General features: G+C 40.2%; 2 protein-coding genes across 6 annotated transcripts in view; both read right to left on the minus strand.

Moving 5' to 3' along the window:
• The window catches only part of LOC108429167 (glycogen debranching enzyme-like), a 37,425-nt gene extending 23,428 nt beyond the window's left edge, over positions 1 to 13,997 (minus strand). For both annotated transcript variants that reach the window (XM_037536787.1, XM_017700715.2), the window contains exons 1-8: positions 13,916 to 13,997; positions 11,961 to 12,171; positions 11,469 to 11,638; positions 10,918 to 11,121; positions 4,489 to 4,670; positions 2,220 to 2,331; positions 2,006 to 2,132; positions 1 to 103 (exon numbers count right to left, since the gene is read on the minus strand). In XM_037536787.1, coding sequence (XP_037392684.1) covers positions 1 to 103; positions 2,006 to 2,132; positions 2,220 to 2,331; positions 4,489 to 4,670; positions 10,918 to 11,121; positions 11,469 to 11,638; positions 11,961 to 12,171; positions 13,916 to 13,997 — 1,191 coding nt within the window. The remainder of the gene's footprint in view (positions 104 to 2,005; positions 2,133 to 2,219; positions 2,332 to 4,488; positions 4,671 to 10,917; positions 11,122 to 11,468; positions 11,639 to 11,960; positions 12,172 to 13,915) is intronic.
• Positions 13,998 to 16,717: 2,720 nt separating this feature from the next.
• rab11fip3 (RAB11 family interacting protein 3 (class II)) overlaps positions 16,718 to 22,637 on the minus strand; it is a 74,311-nt gene continuing 68,391 nt past the window's right edge. For all 4 annotated transcript variants that reach the window (XM_017700820.2, XM_017700819.2, XM_037536672.1 and 1 more), the window contains one exon: positions 16,718 to 22,518. In XM_017700820.2, coding sequence (XP_017556309.1) covers positions 22,405 to 22,518 — 114 coding nt within the window. In that variant the 3' untranslated portion in view covers positions 16,718 to 22,404. The remainder of the gene's footprint in view (positions 22,519 to 22,637) is intronic.

A 22,637-nucleotide genomic window follows, 5' to 3' on the forward strand; every position in this document is an offset into this window, starting at 1 on the left:
CTTCTCATGATGGCCCTGCATTTCCTTATAGCACTCCACATTTAGCTCCTCCAGACTCTTCTTAAACCAATCACAGCACACCTGGATTGCTGCTGGGCCATTCCTGTTGATTATTAAAACACTGCAACTAAAAAACACTTTTCATTTGCTATTTTTTTTATTTAGAAAGCAAACATTCATCCTTAATGTGAAATGTGAAATCCTGGTGTTTTTGTCAGTAGTTAGATTTAAATGAAATAAATGATTCATGGGCAGTCAATTCTTAGAAATTGGTCACTGGATCTGGTGTTAAAGTGTAGCATGCTGCAGATTAATTTGTACATCATGAAGGAGCTGAACCTATCACAGTTCAATATACTGAAATATGCTAATCAGAATGACAAATGCCAACAAGAGCTGCAAGAAGCGGCATGAGGTCAGCGCCCAAGACTCACAGGTCAATGAGAGCCCACTTTGCCGATGCCAAAGCATCACCTGGTTCTTCTTAAGGGCAGCATAAGCACCTGGGCTGAGAGGCAGAAAGAGAGAACTTGGCTGGTGGCTGGGCTGTTAGAAGTGTGGAGAAGCTTGGGAGGCCACACCAGGGCATCCATAGTGGGCTCTCATTTGTCCTTGGGGCTTGGGCATTGGCCTCACGCTGCCACTCGCTGGCACCTGCCACTGTTCTTTTAGCAGATAGCATGCTACTGCAGTAGCTTAGCATGCAACAGTTTCACCACAGCAAAGGTTCATTGCAGCCCACTGAAGCCTCGGTGATGCAATTTTAGAGAATAAAACCCCAATCTGAGCCAGTAACCTGTGTTTTTGTGCATGGAGCTGTTAGCCTAAGCTACTTTTAGTCCACATCCGACTGCATTCACCAGAAGGTAGCATTAGCCAAGTGAGAAGGCCTAAACAGCTTTATACACAAACACACAATCACTGACGCAGGTTTACAGAATAAAATGAAAGCTTAAATTATTTAATTTATATCCATATAGCGTCAGAGGCTAATGTTGGCTTAGCAAAGAACAACCAACAATTCTGGCTTACTGACGCTACACAGAGGCATGCTTATAGGATAAAGACTCAAATCTGAGTGAGTGAAATCGAGTGATGCTTAAGTGACTTTAAGACTATCTTTTTGATTATAAATATTACAATGGAAGCTTATTTTTGTTTTTGCTCTGCTTCAATCTGGTCTCATCAATCATTAGTCTATAACAAATTTAGACAATCTTGATTTGGATAATTGCACATGTCCTTAATTATTGTTTTAAAATCTTTGCATTCTTATTAAGTGTGGAGGTTTACGGGTGCTCCAATGCCATTTTAGTAGTTTCTTAGACAAAACAATAACGCATAAAAATATTTAACAATTCATAATTCAATGTAGGTGATTTTTTTGTGTTTTTATCTGCAGGGCAGTGTGGAGTAATCCTTGTTTATTTGATGATTGTAAACACCTTTAGTGGACAGTAGTGAGTAATATTTGCTTATTTGATGTTTGCTAATTAATTGAATATTTGAGCATGATATGTGTGTGTTATCAGTTGGGAACTACTGAGTATCGACAGCTAGGAAGTAAAATAGCTAATCAGCCTATTTGCTCACTTTAGGCTTGCATTACCACAGGGCCACTGCAGACAACATTTTATTTGTGGTATGGTATGTGGTATAGATAGTGGTATGTTACTGTGTCTGGTGCGAGTGTATCGCCAGTAGTCAGTGTCCGTGCTAGGTTGAGAGTGTTCCAATATCCAAAAATATCCTACCAGGAGCAGCCTCTATCCTGCACAAGCATAACACCAGGCATTAAGGCAGGCTACTATTAAAATTGTTATCACTTCCCCTAATTATTGTCTGACTTAATACTGGCAGGCAGAGTCAACACTTATAATGCATATATCACCTTCAGAGACAGCCTACCCAATACCTCATGCTCTGGGAATATGGCCAATCGCAGTCCCTTCTGACCACTGACCAAGACCAGCAGACCAGGCATGTCTAAGGATAGATAACTCACGTGAATCTGCCAAACATCTCCAGTGCCATCTTCATGTCCACGGTGTTTCCAAAGCGTTTGTATTGTAGATCCTGTATGATCTTCAGCTTATGTTTCCCCTTCACTTCTGGCCCCTCTGGTTTGCCACCTACACCACACCAACACAATACAGTACTATGTATTATAATGTGTGCTTATGTCAGTGACATTGCAGCACAATGATCAGAAATCTCACCAGCCTGCAGCATCTTCTTGAACTGCTCTACCACTTTGTCTACGTTGACCTGGAGGAACTCCCACAGTTTCAGTGGAGAAAAAACATCCTTTAGCAGGAGTTCTCGAAGAGTCTGGAGACAGAAACTGTAATTCAGTTTTCATACTGCTCACCAGTTCATGAGCATATAAAACCCAACCAAAGTGGTGAAACAACTGAAACCCTCGAAACAGCACTGAAAAATTTATATTAAAGATTATTCATGAATCGAACTGCCTTGTAACTTATTGATTCAAAACATTCCTAATTTACAAGTATCGTTTTTGAATGAAATCAAAGGCCAGTGAATCAGGAATCTATTTGGTTTGTCGTCAGTTTCAGATTCACGCATCTCAATCACTTAACCACACCACAGGTATACAATACACAGCTAACAACATCACATTATATGGTGTGAGCTGTTTCATTTAGCTATATTATTTACACACACTATATTTCAAAAAGATTTCACTTGTCTGGCTTCACACGCATATGAACTTGAGTAACATCCAATTCTTAATCCATAGGATTTAATATGATGTCAGGCCACCCTTTGCAGCTATAACAGCTTCAACTCTTCTGGGAAGGCTTTACACAAGGTTTAGGAGTGTGTTTATGGGAATTTTTGACCATTCTTCCAGAAGCGCATTTGTGAGGTCAGACATTGATGTTGGACAAGAAGTCCTGGCGCACAGTCTCCGCTCTAATTCATCTCAAAGGTGTTCTTTCAGGTTGAGGTCAGGACTCTGTGCAAGCCAGTCAAGTTCTTCCACACCAAATGCGCTCTTCCGTGTCTTTGTGGACCTTGCTTTGTGCACTGGTGCACACTCATGTTGGAACAGGAAGGGGCCGTCTCCAAACTTGAGAGCATGAAATTGTCCAAAATCTCTTTATCTGCTGAAGCATTGGCCAGGGAAACCCATTCCATGAATCTCTCTATGCTGTTCTTGAGCTAATCTGAAAGCCACATGAAGTTTGGGGGTCTGTAGTGATAGTGTAGGCAGAAATAGACACTCTGCACACTATGCGCCTCAGTATCTGCTGACCCCGCACTGTCATTTTACATGGCCTACCACTTTATGGCTGAGTTGCTGTCGTTCCCAATCGTTTTCACTTTGTTATAATACCACTGATAGTTAATTGGGGAATATTTACATTTACAGCATTTGGCTGATGCTCTTATCCAGCGACTAACAATTTGATAATTTTACACAGGGAGGCCAAGGTGGTGTTAGGAGTCTTGCCCAAGGAGTCTTATCGGTATAGTGTAGGGTGTTTGCGCTGGTAGTAAATTGAACCCTAGTCTACAGTGTAGAAGGCAGAGGTGTTAACCACTACACTAACCAACCACCAATATTGATGCGATGAGGAAATTTCATGACTGTACTTGTTGCACAGGTGACATCCTATGACGGTACCATGCTGGAATATAGTGTGTGTGTGTGTGTGTGTGTGTGTGTGTGTGTGTGTGTGTGTGTGTGTGTATATATATATATATATATATATATATATGTATGTGTGTGTGTGTGTGTGTGTGTGTGTGTGTGTATACACACAGCTATATAGTTTTTTTAGTGTTCTGTATTGGTTATTTTCAGTAATTTTAAATCTATGCCACCCTCATAGTTATAATGGACTATTCAATGTTGATACATGATGACACAACTGCATAATGACAGATTGACATGAACATGGATATTAAGTGATGATCTACATTATGGAGAGGTGGTTCTTTTAGGTGTTCAGATAATCAAATAAAGTTATGCAAGTTAGAGAGGAAACCAGTAAGTTTGCCACTACACTCTCAAAGCTAGCTTTGTTTTTTTCAGTCAGAACTGCACAGGCTCAGCAAACCACACATAATTTTACTGTTTAATCTCTCTGGTCACTGCTTTATTTCTGCATTACTCTATACCAAATACTTTCACTATATTAGAAAATTTTACAGGTTTCAAGCTTTATTTCTTAAAACAAGCTAAATTATCTGACAAAATAGCAAGCAAATTTTGCATGATAAAATTACTTAGCTGAAAAATGCCCAGAAAAAAAAGTACATAATCAAAATGAACTCAGGAGCCCACTCTTTTAAAAATGTGCACCCAGGGGCTCCACTCCTGTTTTTTGCCTAAAGGACCACAATCACTAAATCCACCTCAGCTCTATTATCAGGCAAATGGTCAATCAACTGGGACAGTGATTTTGTGCAATTCTGAGCATGTATGCAATGAGAAGGGGCCCAGGCAACCCTCACCTTAAGCTGCTTCTCATTCTCAATAAGGGGCGTCAGGCCGCTGTCACTGTATTTGCCCCCTGCGACATCACAGCTAAAATGCCAAAGGGCTCTGTCCAGTATCCAGGCGGGCTTCAGATGAGGAGAGTTCACCAGGTTGTAGCCACACTCTGGATGAAGTCTTAGCCACTTGCTGTTAGCTGCTGTTTAGAAAAACAATGAACACAACATGAATGGAATGAGGTAATAAAAAGATATGGGTCAGCACTGCGCAGGTCTATGTTTGACTGCAGACATGCTGACCAAAAATATAATAATAACCATCACTACATCTACTGCAAATATGCTTAACCACATCCTACGGGTTGTAGTTGTCCAGTTTAAAGGTTAGGAAAATACCCTTCTGCTGATTCAAGGTGGGAGGAACTTTTGAAAAACTTCAACTGGTTCATGGTGGATTTTGGCGGTGAGCTGTGTTGAAACTTAATAATAATAATAATAATAGTATTTTTAGTATTCATGTCTGTTAGGATCTGTTAGCATGCACACATACTGTACATAGTAACATGTATGTTTTCGAAGTTAGTATTTATCCATATAATATTTAAATTCTAGGTTTTTATATAACATATGTACTGTAATCTGGAAGGTAGTGCACAGTAAGCATTTCATTGTGCAGTGTTATTATATGTTAATCTGTGAATATGACAAACTTTAGCTTCAATTCTCTGGCTGAAAGCATAAAAAACTGGAATCTATTTTGTGCTGAAACAGACAGAATCACTTCTTGTTGTGCAAATGTTATATGTATTAGCCTATAGATCAGTAGCTAGGCTAGCAGTCAGAAATGACCTCACAAAGATTCCCAGTGGTTGTATCAGAGCCGGGTTTTATGATGATCATGTAATGCTGATAAACGAAAATATGAAAGCAATATAAAATCATGAATTCTGTGAAAGCGATTAGGAATGCTCATCTGAGTCCCAAAAATGAACCTGATATACACTATTCCAGCAAACTTTAAAAGTCCATACAGGCCATTTGCTATTCACTCTATTCACGTGTATGTTAATTTGTTTATTTGCTGTAATTCAGTAAATATCATTAGCTAGAACTCTTTGGGTAAACCTGCAAATTTTCAGATAATGCTAGCTATCTAGTTAACCAAGCTTAATTTGAATTTAGGTTTATTTAGCTAACCTAGCTACCAAGCTTAACTTCATTCCTTTAGCAAGTTAAGATAACTAACCATGCTAACCAGTGTCAAGCGCAGTAACTGAAGTGTTTTTTCTAACCTCAAGTTATCGTGTAAACTACGTAGCTAGCTAATGTTGTCGGACATGCCAAACCAGACCAAAAGCAAGTGAGAACCTGGCCACCAAGAGCTATCTCTGCTCTTCATGACTGTTTTGAGCACACTGACTGGGAGAAGTTCAGAGAAGCAGCAATCTCTGGTGACTCCACCAACCTGAAGGAGTACACAGAATCAGTGACTGGCTACATCAGCAAGTGCATTGATGATGTTACTGTCTCCAAACTCGTCACAACTCACCCCAACCAGAAGCCATGGATGACTGCAGAGGTGCACATGCTGCTGAGAACCTGTGACAAGGCTTTCAAGTCAAGAGACAAAGCAAGCCTCAGGGTGGCAAGAGCCAAGCTTTCCCGGGCCATCAAAGAGGCTAAGCATGCCTACACAAAGAAAATCCATGATCATTTTCAAAACACAGCTGACACATGGAGCATGTGGCAGGGCATCCAGGCCATCACCAACTACAAGTCACTTTCACCTGCTTGTGACAGTGATGACTCCCTTCCAGATGTGCTAAATAAGTTGTATGCTCAATCTGAAGCACAGAAAGGCACAATGGCGAGGAAAACCACTCCCCCTCCAAGTGAACAGGTACTGTGTCTGTCCACAGCTGATGTGCGGAGAACTCTACACAGACTCAACCCACAACAGCTTACCGGTCAAAGTGCTCAGAGAATGTGCTGAACAGCTGGCTGTATTCAACATCTCTCTGAGCGCTGCAGTCGTTCCAACATGCTTCAAGTCCACCATCATCATCCCTGTGCCAAAGAAGTCTCCAGCGTCTAATGGACTGTTGCGGAACCAACAACCTGTCTCTGAATGTAGACAAAACTAAGGAGATGGTTGTTATCTTCTGAAGATTGCGAGGTGACCACCCCCAACTGAACATCACTGGCTCTGCTGTGGAAATTGACAGGAGTACCAAGTTCCTCGGTGTCCACATCACAGAGAACCTCACCTGGTCCCTCAACACCAACTCCATAGCCAAGAAGGCCCAGCATCGCCACTACTTCCTGCAGAGACTGAAGAAGGCTCATCTCCCCCTTCCAATCATCCTCACCATGTTTTACAGGGGCACTGTGAAGAGCATCCTGAGCAGCTGCATCATCACCAAGTGGTCTAACGCTAGGTAGGTAGGTAGGCTAGCTAGCTAGTTATCTCCGCTCGTTAGCATTTAACGTTAAAGTACACAGCAGATAGATGTACAATGTAAGCTCCCCATCCATAAATTTATCAGGCTCAATTTTATCTAAGCTTCAAATAAACTGAATTAAACATTGACATTCTTGTCATTTTAGCTCAGGACTTTAGCCCACAGCCTCACATGACATGATCAATCACCATGAACTTGAGATGTTTAGACCTGTCTTCTTGCACATATTTAGCCTAAGTTACATTCATGTGCCATTTATAGATCTAGACAGAGGATCTCCTTTAAGCTTTGGTGTGGATAGGATTTCAGGATACATGGAGTCATTTGACCTTCTGATCACTCTTTGACACCTCACTCAGTGGTTTGAAAGCCAATGCCTTTACCTTAGCTTCACTGTACATGCATATTTGTATTGCACATCGTTTTGAAATTACAACATTATAGTCAGCTTTCTGAGGTCAAAAGAGGATGCAATCATTTCTTTGCATATACACAAAATCTTGGAACTGGTAAAGTAATGCAAGTTCAAGTCAAGTAAACCTTACACTAAGATAGCACAAAGTAAGAATATGTTCAGCAGCATCACAGTTCCAGTGGATTGCTTTTTTATTGCTATTATTATTTTTATTTTACAAGAGCAATTCCCTTGGAGATAAAGCCAGAGAGGCCAGGTTGAGATGGTTTGGACATGTGTTGAGGAGGAATAGTGGATATATTGGTCAAAGAATGTTGGAGATGGAGCTGCCGGGTAGAAGGAGAAGAGGTAGACCTCAGAGAAGGTTTATGGATGTAGTGAAGGTGGACATGGAGATGGTTGGTGTAAAAGTAGAGGAGGCAGTGGATAGGGCAAGATGAAGGCAGATGATCCGCTGTGGCGACCCCTAAAGGGAGCAGCCGAAAGAAGAAGAAGAAGAAGAGCAATTCCCTAAAAGCAGCTATATGTGTTCCGTGCCACAAACATATGAATATGCTCAAAAGCTGCTCCCAAGTTTTGTCAGCAAGAACAGAATAACAGTAGGAGGTTACTGGTTATTGGTTATTGGTTGTCAGTACATAAAGGCAGCACTAGTAACAAGTGGCTGTCCTTCATTTACAATGATCAAAGTCCTGCTAATCTGTGCCTTTAAATGTTCAACAAATTTTCTAAAGGAAAAAATCTGGAGAACAGGTTTTACAGTTTTGGGTTTGCCAGTAAACTGCTCTTGAGACAAAGAGCAGCAACAGGACTGACAATTCATGACCCATGCAACATAGTTTCAGGTAAATGGCTTGTTGGCTGAATATAGCCCATCTTTTCTATTTTAGATTTTTAGCTAGATAAACTCCTCATAGTAAGATAGTGATAGAAAACCAAGCTAAAATTTAGAGGATGGCCATGCCTGAAGCTCATCCTCCTTTAAATCGAATGTCCTATACAGTTTTATCTCTACCTTCTGTTCACTATGATGAGGTTTTCTCAGTCCTGTCCTCAGACCTACCTCTGTTCATAAAGGGCAGTCCGGCCTTCTAGCATAAAGCAGAAGCTGCTCAGAAGCCCAACTCTCAGAGCTCTCTACCCTCCTACAGACATACAGTCTCCTACTACCACTACAATGTTGAAGGTATGGTTCAAACTAGCAGCATTATTCCTTTCCTGGAGCCCCCTTACATTCTAACACAGTTGACCTATATTGTTAACCAGCTGTGATGCCTGTCATGAGCTTCATAATTGGCTAATTGGGTGTTTCAGAGTGGGGAAAGCCAACAAATATAAAGCTAGCATTAAAGATACAGGAAGTCTAATTCACTCTTCTATCAAGGCCGATGTTAGCATCTATGCTTGCATATCTCAAAATGAATTGTTTTTAATAAATTAATGCTAATAATCTCCTGTTATATGGGCCACAACTTTCACTTGTTTGCTAGAAGAGAATGTGAGTAGCCACAGATGCAACACTTTGGAGAATTACATAAAAGATTACACACATATAAAAGACGAATGTACAAGTTGTGTGCATAAACCGGGGTGGGCAACAGGACGTGGGTCAACATGTGCTTGAACTTAAAAATGTCCCACAAGGACATTTGGTTTGGCCCAAGAAAGATGCCTTAACCCCGAGCCCTCAGCCAGTGAGAGAACATGTACTTTTACACAGCTCCTTATGTTTTTTCTTGTTTTCCTTATAAAATGTTATTTTTTAACCACTTTGGTAATGTAACGGGGAGCGAGGAGGCGGACGCATATGCTGAGATGAGCGACTTTTATTGAGGGCAAATCGCGGGTCATGGTCGATACAGTCCAGGTTCATATATCCAACATGAAGAGCAGGATGGACAGACATAATGAAACAAAACACAGAACATCAAACTAGAATCTTCAAACAATCCAAACAGCACATCAAACATCTCAAACAAAGACCAGCAACCAGACAGAGGAAAACACAGGGCTTGAATACATGAGGGTAAACGAGGGACAGGTGGAAAGAGGGCAGGATTGAAAACCAAAACAAAGCACATGGACAGGACTGGGAGGGGCCAATCGTGACAGGTAATAAAACTGAAGAAGAAGAAACAGGTGGAAAGAGGGCAGGACTGAAAACCAAAACAAAGCACATGGACAGGACTGGGAGGGGCCAATCGTGACAGGTAATAAAACAGAAGAAGAAGAAACAACACATAAGAGCTAATAGAGCAGAGGTCTTTCATTAAATTCAGTAAGGTCCAGTTAAAGAAAATTTCCTCAAGCAAAGGTCCAGAACATCATAATCATGATTTAGTGCCATATACTGTTCACAGAAGTAGCCTAGCAGTTATATCAACATTTTATGTAGTCAGCAACTGAATGTCAAATCAAATAAAGTACAATTCAGTAATATTTCAACAATATTTATTGTCAGTTTTCTCTTTTTTGAGCACGACATGAACTAATCTGGCTCACTTTCTTCTCTGACTGCTCTGTCTTGCCTTGTCCCTCCCCTGTGTGTGTGTCACTCACGTGAGTCTCAGTGCTCATCGAAATGCACAGATCTGACTGGCTGAGTAGCATCACATATGATATTTAAAACACATCCGATTGGTCTGTGAGTTTCCCGGCTGCTAAAGTGCTACCATAATGACCAGAAAATCTATGCCGTTTAAAATAGGATCACCCAGTCAAAATGAAATAATTCTCCATAGTTTATCGGTCATAGGTCCAGGTTTGCATAGGACAGCGTCTGGGTAAAGATCTCGGACCACGGTCCACCTACTAGTGACCTCTGTAATTGAGTGTGACAGGTGGTCAGCCCAATCATGTATTGCTGTTTTGAGATGAGCCCCCATTACATGTAAAGTATTTTAGCATCTAAAAAGACACCATACAGATGTGACCTTCATTCAAAACAAGATCAGTTAGGAAAGTATTCTATAAGCTCACACTGAATAGAGTGTGGACATCCTCTGAGCACACTGAGGGGACAGATGAAACACGGTAATGTCAGGGATAATGCTGGACTCTACTTTTAGCTCCCTGCTGTATCAGCAAAATGTCAAAAGAGCATACCATTGTCACGCAGGCATGAGCAGTGCGCTCCTGTGCTGGCCGAGCTGATGTGGAATACTGACCATCAGATCACCAGCCTGGTGAACAGATCAAACAGTTTGGGCCATTTTTCAACGACAAACTGACAGTGTTGACCTTCAGACGAACAGTCAGTGATACAGAGCTCCAGAAAGTAGGAGCGTGATGCAACCGAGACAGCTGCTGCTGCAACACTCCACTCTCACTCCACGCAGGCCATGTTTTGGTTTCAGCTTGTACTTTTTTTTTTCAGCAGAGAGCTCAGACTTCAACTATTAACCAAAAAGGTCATGGGTTTGTTGCTTTCTGGAGAAGAGTAAAGTAAAGCACTGTTTCTCAAAGCCTGAGCTCTGGGATTAAAGGGGCAATATCATGGAGTTGCTCTGGATAAGAGTGGCTGCAAAAAATTCTTTAAATGTAAGAGAAACAGCCTAAACAAAATCGTACCTGTGTGGTTGTACACAACGTCAGTGATGCAAAGCATATTCCACTCTTTCCTGATCTTTTCAATCAGGTTCCCTACATCTGTCCATGTATAGTTCTTCCCCGGAGGGGAAAATTCTGGGTTCAGCTCCAGCTGGTCAGCAATGGAATAGCTGGAACGTGACTCTCCTAACTTCTGCAATGGCGTCAGGTGGATCATATTGTAACCTGAGTGAAAAGAGCAGATTCGTTGTAACAGGACAACAAATGCTGTTAAACAATGGAAATCTTTACAGGTGCAATAAAGTAAAACACTATAATAACTAAGAGATTTAACTAAGATTCAACTAAGAGAGTTTATATACACATTCTATGAACTGAATCATCAAGTAACATTAAATGTAGAAAAGTGGAAAGCAAATCTTTATTTGTTTTAATTGCTGGACAGTGTTACCAGCAGCTGCAGGACCAACATTAATAGTTTTTTTGTATCAGTTTTGTCCCAGTATCAATATTAAGCTCTATTGGTGCATTTAGGACCACTATCACGCTTTGTGTGCTCTTCAGACTCTCACCAGTTTTCTTGGCTACTCTAAATCGGTCTAGCCATTCATCCAGTGGTCCCAGGCACTTGGACAGATAAGTCTGAATGGTGACGCTGTCCAGAGGCAGTATGTTCCTCTCATGGCCCACACGTAGCACAGGATCCACCACAATGTAGCCCCCACCAGTCTTTTCTTCATCCCTGACAGTAAAGTTGGGGCAGACAGGGACGTTTTACAGTCATGTGGGAGTTTCAGGCATCGTAACATAAAGATCAATGTAAAGGCCACAGTACACCTAACGAACATCATCACTGGTATTTATCCTGTTCCAGAATAATGACAGTCAAAATGAACCAGTGTGAATGAGAGATAAAACCTTCCAGAGACTCTCAACATCATACACAAGAATGTCACACAATGTTACAGTCAGCTTTATACACTAAAACCTTTAGTAAACTGATGAAAGTGAAAGAAAAATGCAAAGTGATTTGAAACAAGGAACCAAACAGCTCGTCCACTCACCCACAGCCGAAGTAGTACTGATAGGAGCCAGAGATCTCAAGGTCCAGTTTGCAGTACTTGTCCGAGTCATCCTCCCTGCCTGTGGGGTTGATCCACTCAAGTACACGGAACTCCTGGCTGTTGAACTTTTTCCCCCTTGCTGGGTAGTTGGTGTGGACACGAACGCGCTTCCCCTGCAGGGTCGGCCCCAGACGGAACTGGAGCTCAAAGCCTGTTCAAAACAGCATGTGAAAGAAATGCATGAAGATGAGAAACAGGCCTTCTTTAGGAGTCTCTTTCTTGTCCTTAGATATGAGTACTTCTTTTTGTGACAATTCAAATCACAAATCTAACATTACACTTTGTTAGTATATTAGGAACACTTATGTATGTCTTTGGTGGTCCTATGGGGGTCCTTTTGAATAACAAATGGGGGTTGATGGTGGCTAATGAATTGCAAAGCAACAGAAGAACTACAGTCTATAACCACACATCTAGATGTACTTGATAAAATACCAAATTAATGTAGATATAAGGCAGCATTTCTAACTACAGCTGCACTGGAGTGAATTTTTGAGGATAGGCTTTTTGCAATGATTTTTTTTACTGGCTTCTGAATGCAGAAAGAAACAAGAGAGCTAATGTTATTAATAGGAAGCTGAATTTATTATAACAGTGGTAATTGTCTTCAAATGATCATTACAATGGAGAGATACTACACAACTCGATTTATTTCTTCTGGATAAAAGGCTGAAAAAAACCCTTGTTGCTGGTGTCCATAATGTGCTGAAAAAAGAGAATCGCTGTCCTCTTTATGATTTTGTTTGAAGTCAAAGGTGCTAGCTTGTTTGTATTTAGCCTATTGATCAATTGACACCACATGGATTTCCAGTGGTTGAATTTTTTATTTTTTGTAGCGAGGGAACGTAAACATGACAACACTTGAAAATGTGAATTCTGAGGGATTCCACTGATTTTTCTAAATTTCAGCATAATAAAAAGTTTAAGTTGTAAACAAAGTCATTCAGGGTGATTTAATCTAAAATGCTCTGTTCTAGAGAAACAGAATAGGAACCAGATGTCTGAAGTTTTTAATAACTCTAAAAACTATATCACTGAAAGCTATTAAACAAAATGGTTACATGTCGCCTGATTCCTGAGACTGTTTTACTACAGTTTACCTAAATCATATTTTTTCAAATCACCACTATTACCACTATTTTATTATTATTTATTATCACCCTTACAATTAAAAACATGTAGGTTCACTGATGGTAAAGTCAGTCAAGTAACCGTCTCTACAATTTCAAATTAAATCACTCTGAATGACTTTGTTTACACTTCAACTTTTGGATGATGTATATTTCTGATAAATCAGTGGAAATCTACATATCACTGGTTTCATAGTAGATGCTTAAGATCAATAATTTTATAATACACATGCACTTTAAGAGGTTTAACTGCAAAGATCTATATGTGAGCCTACACTTCAGTTCTTCACTTAAACTACATACTGTACATATTATATTCATAGAAGTAATCCAAATAGGTATTGGACAATAAGTCTTAATATTAATAACTGATTACTATGACTGTGGTTAAAGGGCTTAACACAGGTTGGTCAGTGCTGGACCGCACCAACTGCACAGTCAGACTTTGGAGCAGGACACAAAGCGCAAAGAAAACCCACAGTAGCTCGTCTGCTAATTATGTATGTATGTGATATTTTGGTCCTTACAAGATACGCTGAGGTAACACAAAATATGTGACACATAAATCACCTCCAGTGTAAGAGGCTTGTGTTTCAGTAAGACTCAGATAGACTGAGTAGTGTAAGCAAAACTTAGTGGCTTAGTGGCATGATCTGCTGCAAATCAAGCTGTCCATAGCAGCAACCAGCATTTCCTTTAAAGCAAACATCCACTTAAAATAACTGTCTCAATAATATAGAAATCCACTGTTAAGGCTGGACATACCTTGTTCCAGGCGAAACAGAGTCCTGTCCAGTCTCTCCATGTCATTCAGAGGGAGTACCCTGGTCTGTGTGCCATAGAACATTCTGCCTTTCTTTTTTTAGGGTGCCCTTTAAGCACGGGAAACGTTGCCTCTGGACTGTCGTCCCACCTTGAACAGGAACACAGGCCATATTATAAATATGGACACAAGTGGACAATGAGCGAGCATCACTGCTGTCTACATAGAGAGCTACGTACAGGTTCCCTTCACCCTACTTACCTTAACATGCGTCACTAAACTGGAATAAGACAACAGAACAGGAATCAGAAAAAAATGGACTAAACAGCGGAATTCTAGCACTAGAGGAAAAAAACATGATTTAATATGACTTAAAATTATTCATGTAACAGTTATGTAATCTATGCTGCAAAGCTCAGGAGTTTAATCAATCTGTCTGTCTGTCTGTCTATCTATCTATAAATGTATGTATAGAAAAGCTTTTGCGCCTTTGGCAAATTACAGTTTTTAATTTTCTAAGTGAAAATAAATTAGCACCTTCTCTACAGGGAACACATGGCCTGTACAAAGCATATTAAACTGAGCAAATAAATGGAAATTGTACACTAAAATTTATGGAAAATTCCATATTTGTATTCTCTGTAGAGGATGTATTACCTTGTTTTCCCTTAGAAAATCAACAAACTACTTGATTTGAATTGAATCTTGTCAAAGAAAATATTACATTAGCATGCACTTCTGCAAAACAGCTTTTATGACATTCATCAATAACAGAATCCTGTTAAAAGTGTCTTTTCCCTACCTGCAACATCCAACTCACTCTCATCACCAGAGACTGGCAGCATTCCCTGTGGGGTTGCTGTCTTGTCTCCTCTAAAAAGGTCATGCATCTAGGGTGACATACTTTTCTTGACCCTAAATTTAGCAGTCCACCTTTCAGGTTGCAACCTGCGGGTTTTGCTAATAATTTATGCATGAATAGCATGCATTGGAAGTGCCCTCTGTATAAAGCATGTAACTCATGGACACGTTCTTGAATATCATTGCAGTTGGCTGTGGCGTAGGGAAAAGACTAAATTCACCAGAATGTAAGAGCTGCTTCATTCAGCTGCTTCATTCAGGCATGATTATATCAGAAAGGAATTTGATGTAAGCAAATGTAAGCAAAGGTTACTGCATGCAAAGCCTAGTTAAACAAAATGTGGAGAAAGGGATCAGTCAGAATCAAAAGAAGCGCAAGTACAAATATTTATTAAAAATGAACATAAACAGCCGAGCAGCACGGGGTGATGTTTTCAAGTAGCCAGTGATGGATTCCTTTTGGCATGGAGTGGAAGTGTACTGACAGCTGAAAGTGAGAGGGGTAAGAGACATTAGGTATGACCAACGGATTCACTGCCGACCCAATGGCACTAATCTGGTAAGCATAATATTTTGACTAGTTTATCAAAACAACTTCTTGTTCTTTTATTTTATTATGGATTTTCATTTTACAGTTCTGAACCTAGAACAAACCAGATGAATTGCAGACTCACATTCCTCTTGTTCACTTATTGTTTCCTTAGGTGAGACATTTTTTCAAACTGCTCCATCGTTTACAATTTTCAAGCACAAACCCAGTCAATGTGAGGTCCTGGCCACAAATGTCTACTACTAGCTCTGATGTCTGGCTTTGGCTATTTCTATAAGAAGAAATGCAGCTTATAGTCCAATACATTTTGTGTAATGCAAGTATAAATATACTATGCTGGAATGGCCTGTTACCCATGAAATGTATATGCCCACAGAAACTGCAAAATCAGTGTGTTCTTGGTGGTGCTTCAAGGCCAGGGTGGGAAAACACCGGACTAAGAGAAACCACATGAATTGGAAGTCTTCTTACTCAGCATTTTCTGTGGAGGAATGTGCAAAGGCCAGAGCTTCCTGCTAGCCTCACCCCCACTGCCAGGACTGGCTATAATATCCTACCTTCTGCATCAGGATTGACTTGCAGGTCATACCAACAGAACATCATGGTGGTCAGGACCTCACATTGACTGGGAATTGTCCCTCCATCACTCAGCGAGATGCTAGCCAAAGTGGGCGTCAGTTAGTAACAGAACTGTCAGTTAGTGTTATCTTTCAAGTGTGTTGAGATTTTTAATTAAAAGGATTTCAGAAGTATTTTAGCCTTCACTCTCCCAGCTTGATAGCATCCTGAATTTTTGGGGAATCTATTAGCAGAAATGGAATGTAGTATATAAAACCATGTTTTCATCAGTGTATAATTAATTGTAACTACGAATTATTGTGTTTTCATTTGCTTAGAATGAGCCCTCCAAATCAACACAGGTCTTCTTCTGAGGCTGCTACGTTGTGCCACCATGTTTCTACGGTAGACCATAATGGACAAAGCAAGCAACGCCTCTAGAGAGTGCCTTTCACGTTTTTACTCTGAAATGGCAGGGTGAATTTGGTCACACTATAGCAGCAGTTGGAAGACGTAGTAAGAAGAAGAATCTGTGGTTTCTGCTGGTTAACCATTTTGTGTAGTGAGAGGTTTTATCACAAGAACAAGCCAGAGAGAGTAAATCATTGTTGTCAAAGAAGCAAAAACATGATAGCCACTGTAGGTTCTACTTCATGTTTGGTAAGTAAGGTGTGAGGGAGGGGTATTATATAACCTCACTGCTAGGCACCACTAAATCTCACACATTGCACCTTTAAAACATGAACTCACAGTGGATTTGTCATGTCATCTTCAAGCATGAAAAGGGGGCTAAGGCTTCCCATCAGTGTTCAGCAGAGAGACTGGGGCACACATGTAGGAGATATGTTCATTTTATTTATTTGCGTCTATTTTAATTTACTTTTGTACAATTGAAAATCTATAGGACCCCCATACAGTAAGAGATACATCTTGTGGGGCATCTTCAAAATAATCAGAAGAGAAAAAAAAAAAAAAAAAACTTACAGCAGAGGACAATACTGATCTCTTAATTTATACATGTTCCTTCATAATTAGAATAAACCTCACTTTACAATTTTATCCTTCATTACAACAAGATTTTTTTTAATGTTTACTCATATAGTAAAATTAGTATTCTTCACGTTTTCTAAGTGACAAGTGGAGCTCCTGCTCAGCAGTGAAATGTTTTCTTTGGACATTTGAAAGTGTGAGTGAGAATTCACAAAAAGAATTTCATACATTTTTTTCTTTTTTTAAAGGTCAGCTTTTACTGTTAGACATGTTAATGATAGTAGTGTGTGATCAGTGCTACTGGCGCTCTTTCTGCAGCGTTTAAAGACGACTGACGGAGATAGAGAGACAAAGAGAAAGAGAGAGAGGAGAAAGGGAAAGAAAGAATGAGGAACTCACACACACTAGTTAGCAGACCCAAGCTTCTAAAAGGCAGGAGAAGGCTGTCTGTATATTAGCACTGTCTGTATACTAGCAAAGTGGAAAAAACAGAAACACCCCCTTTAAAGCTCTGAATGGACTATACACCAAACCCTGAAGCACAGGACTGGACCACTTCACTTTATTACGGCAGGGGGAGCTGCAGTGTTGAATTCTAATGTGTAGAGCAGGTTTCCAAAAAGGAGCAAGAAAAATGCAATGAAAAAAAGTCAGTGTGGTCAGACCCACAGCACCTCAGGCAACATCATCAGGCCACTCATAATAACCTAGGACAGAAGTTCCCAACCACCAGGCTGCAGACCGATGCTAGGCTGTTTAGTTCCTGGCAGCAATAATGCAGCAGTGAGCAGATTTTTATTAATGATATCGTCATTATTAATACTGTCTTTTGATTTAAACCTCGATTCATGCCATTAAAATGTAAAAGCTGTATGTAATCAGAAATATATTTTGCTAGCCGTCAGCACATGTTGTAGTATGAGAGCAGACTGTAGGAAAGAACTCTGAGAAACTGAGCTGGACTTCTGCGCAGCTATGGCTTTAAGCTAGAAGGCCACACCCTCTTGAGGAACACAGGTATTACTGAGTGATACAGAGCATAAAAAGGAGATAGGGTGGTGGGGTGTGACATGAAACGTTACTACCATTTCATTGTTAAGTTCTGGATAAAAACTAAATGAATTAAATAGATTCTTGAAATGTCCAACAGTCAATCATTGGTCAATTGTTTTTCTCCATGGCATCTAGATGGATAAGCGCGCTCTCCTATTGGTTAGGACTCTAAGAGCTAAAGAGAATGAACAAAAGATAGCACCCAATTACATTTGTATTTTCAATAGGTGGGACGACTTTCATGTGGAAAAAACTCTAAAGTTCCAGATATGTCACTGACTGTGAATACGAGTGGCAGAGTAAACAGTGGGTTGTTAGAAATGAAACATGTTGGCAGGTCTATACCAGGCTTCTGAAAGAGACAATGAAACTTCTGCCAGGTAAAACATGCTAATATGTCTATCACATGCTTCAAATAGAACACAATGTCTTTTAGAAGCTTCCATCTGTGTTTCATCTAGAACTGAAAATCTAGAACCAAAATGTTGATGCAAACTGCTGTTGGCTTAGTCCTAATGAACTACTAGAATTCACAGGGATGCCAACAGAAGTTTGCCTTATTGTAGAGGTGGGTTTTTCCTCATGATTGGACTGATCTGTGACACTGATGGCTTGAATTGGAGGCCTAGCTTTACTGCAAAGCAAGCTAAAACCACGCGCCACACACCCACCAATGCTCCACCACCACGCCCGTTTTGCTGAGAAGTTTGGGAACCCCTGACCTAGACTCAGCTCGTGCCTGTCCATCTAATTACATTCACTCTGATATGAAAGGCATCTGGTCCTGAACTGATCCTAGATCAGCCCTCTTAGCCACTTGACACAAGCCCAAATCTCCAAGCCTGTGTCAGCTCTGCCAGAAAGATTTACACGCATACACACACACACATGCACGTGACACGGCTGAGAAGAACATGTGAGAGGGTGGAAGACAAAATTAAACTAATCTTCTTTCCCTGTGTCTATAAAAATACCTACTGTGAGAAACTGTGAAACTGAGAGATAGAATGGAAAACCATTTTACAGATCATTATTTACATTCAAAGAGAAGGGAGGGTGTGTACACAGTCTCAGTAGTCAGTTTGAGCTTCTCTCCATTTTCCGAGAGGCTGCAGAGAGACGAAAAACAATTCTCCCTCTCCATCTGCTCAAGTCCTTCAAAGCAACATCTCTCTCTCCATCACTTCGTCTGATTATTCATTCTTTAATAATTAATAACAGCAAATGGCTCTTCCTGCTTCAGCAAAATTCAGCCAAAACGTCCCACTTTTCACAAGGTGTCCAAGCAACGTAAAGTTCCTTCAAGAGTGCAATTGCTTTCTTCAGTCTCGAGATTATTTTAGCATGTATTAGAAGAAATATATATCCTCTCATTTTTCATTCAAACTAATCAATTTTTTTTTTCTGTACAGGAAAAGAAAGTCTCTCACTCTAATCCAGGCCACAGGAGGCACTCCTTTGCATCAAGCTTCTCTCACTCAGCAGGAGAATTGCATCAGGGCATAGAACTACACTTCCCACAGTGCACCACCATGTGCCCAGTCAGCATACAACTAGCTGCTGTTCTGTTGGTTACAAGCAGCTGTTTTCAGGCAGGAGGATTCAGGTGATCTGTGGTGTGTTTCGAGCCCATGCATTCTGCTTCATCGTAATAAATAAACGAGACAAAATAAAACAGAAATCTACAACTAAACAATCATGAACACACAGGACATTCTTTAAAGCTACTTAACAATGTCAGCAAACAACAACAGAGGTCATTTTGTATTGACATCAACAATATGTGAAGACACATATACCCACACGTACAGTCACACACCCTCAGGTCACACAGTGTCCCTCACATGGGTGTACTCATGGAGCTATACTGGGATTCAAACCAAGACACTGCAAAATAACAGCTTTATATGCATGTGTATGAAAAATATGGATAGAAAGTATGATGTTATCATAATACTTCATTGAAGGGCAGCATTCATAAGGCTACATGACACTTACATAAGCTCATAGGACATTTTTAATGGTTTATTCTAATAAGCGTCTTCTGCCATAAAGGCTGTTTTTGTATCGTTGACATAACGCAAAGGTGAAGTGACAGCATTACATAACAACTAACTTCATAGCATTTGTACATGTGTAGTGTATATCTAACTTTGATGTTATATTTATATAACATATATGTCAAGTGACTGATTCTTTTTGTGACATTAGGATTGCACACTGTAAATCACAACAACAGACACGATTCAAGGACTATTTTTTAAGGCAGGTCCATAATTAGGTCACAGCTTCTGTTCAGGGGCCAAATTAAATGGCTTCAGTTCAAAGAGCTCCATAATTATCTGCCAATATTTAAATTAAGCGCTAACTACACTTCTGACATGGCTCATTCTGTATATTATTGTGTGTTTTACATTCAGTAGCCGACATGAAAAATATTTAATCACAAGGCTAATCATTTCAAGCCTACTATATTTAGACAGCCATGTGGGGGGGTTGGGGGGGTTGGGAGGCCTGGTCCACCAGGGAAAATGTCAGTGATTTTAACATGAAAACAGTGCACTCTGGGAATAAAATGCAACGAAAGAAGTAATTGCTGAAAAGGTCAAAAGGCCTGTGTGCATATGAAATTTTGGCAGACGTCTGCTTTTGCCTTTTCCTCAACAATTATTGTAAATAGAGGCCATTATAAAAACTACGGCCATCATTTGTGTTCTATCGGCCTATAATCTATTGGCCTATAATGACTGCACAAGGCACTTGGATCCAAATAACTACCACTTATTTAATTTCTCATTTAGTTCTCTGTGGACAATTCACAGAAATCAACATGTTCTACTTCAATACTACACAAAAAACATATTTGTAGCTGCAAGTCATGACTGCAAGCAATGACAACAAACATGTTTAACATAGTTGTCAAGAAACATAAAAATGAAACTTTTTCATGTCACTTGTCTAAAACTACTCTGTGTGTATATAAACAGCCATGATCTGCTGCTGGGTAAGATGGTTCTCCTTCAGAACTCTTCTTGTCGACAGCAGGGATCAAACTGTAAAAATCCGCAGAGCAACCAATTTCACAAAAAAGCACATTAATTACTTATATGTGGCGAAGTGAAAGCAGAGGGGCACTTTTTTCAGATTTTCAGTACCCATGTGGTCACACCTCTGAACCTGCTCATGCAGTAACATCATGCTGATGATGTGACATCTCAAATCTTATAGCAGAGGTCACTAATAGACGGAGCACGATCCAAGTCCGGACCCAGACCCTGTCCTATGCAGTCCTGGACCTATAAACAATAAACTATAGAGAATTATTTAATATCGACTGGGTTTTACTATTTTAATTGTTATAGCTTTTCTAGCCTTTACAGTACCACTTTAGCAGCCCATTTACAATGTGCACTGCAAATATCACAGGTGACGCTACACAGTCCATTCAGATCTGTGCATTACGATGAGCAATGAGACTGGAGTGAGTGAGGCACAGCGGAGGGACAAGGTGTCAGAGGAGAAAGTGAGTCAGAGAAGTTATTTCACACGGCTGCTCTAAAAAGAGAAAACTTAGAATAATTATTGTTGAAATATTACTCAATTGTACTTTATTTGATTTGACATTCAGTTGCTGACTATATAAGATGTTGATATACCTACTAGGCTACTTCAGTGAACAGTATATGGCACTGAATCCTGATGAAAGTTCGACATTATGAGGTTCCGGACCTTTGCTTGAGGAAATTTTCTCTAACTGGACCTTACTGAATTTTAAACAAATACCCTGTCTTATAGAATAGAAAAACTTCATTCATTTACTTAATGTCCACAGAAAATGCTTACCTTTGTTCAACCACTCTGATGTTGCCATCAACAATGTCACTGTCACACATACTGAGCTGCAAAGCCTGTCAATTTACCCCAGAAAGTGTCATAACAACCTAATGTCCAAAAAATATTGGCACCTGATATAGATGTTATGTCAACTTGAAATCAAAGTTGTCAAATGCAACCATCATGACAAATGGTAGGTCTTCATCAGTTGTCACAAAAGGCTTATGTAGACTTATTAACACTGCCCTAAAGTAAAATGTAGTAATATATATGTATGAGCGTGCGGTTCCTACGTGTTTTACTGAGGACCTGCCACACACACATGCACACTCAAACCCATATTCACACACAGAGAGGGACTGGGCCCCTCAGTCCCACAACACAGGGGATTCACAGGAACCAACAGCCATGCAAATCATCCTTGCCTGCACACACACAACTCCACAGAACAGTACTTTACTCCTTGGACACGCGCATTAATGGTGCCTGAACAGAAGCGCTGAATCTTGTCTTGTAGCAGAGAACGGAAAAGCAGCTGTGAAGCAGAAATTGAAATCCACTTTGAGCTAGAAGGTGTGTATTGGGTCCAGTGTGGCCGCCAGATCCAGTCCAGCGTCCATCCAGCACAGGCTGTTGTCATGGTGATTACTTGACCTCTAGAATAGAAGGGTTGGACTCCATGATGGCCACGATGATGCGGTCGATGTAGTCCTGCAAGCGGTAGTTAATTTCCTCCTGTTTCTGGATGGCCTCCATCAGCTACACATACAGGTTAAAAAAAATAACTGTAAGTGCCATATATGAAAAATGAGTGCTTGTCAGTGTTCATCAGTAGGTTCAGTACTCAAAAATACACAGTATTTCAAATGCTAAACTGT

This window comes from Pygocentrus nattereri, chromosome 3 (assembly GCF_015220715.1).
Source record: "Pygocentrus nattereri isolate fPygNat1 chromosome 3, fPygNat1.pri, whole genome shotgun sequence".
In the NCBI taxonomy this organism is placed as follows: Eukaryota; Metazoa; Chordata; class Actinopteri; order Characiformes; family Serrasalmidae; genus Pygocentrus; species Pygocentrus nattereri.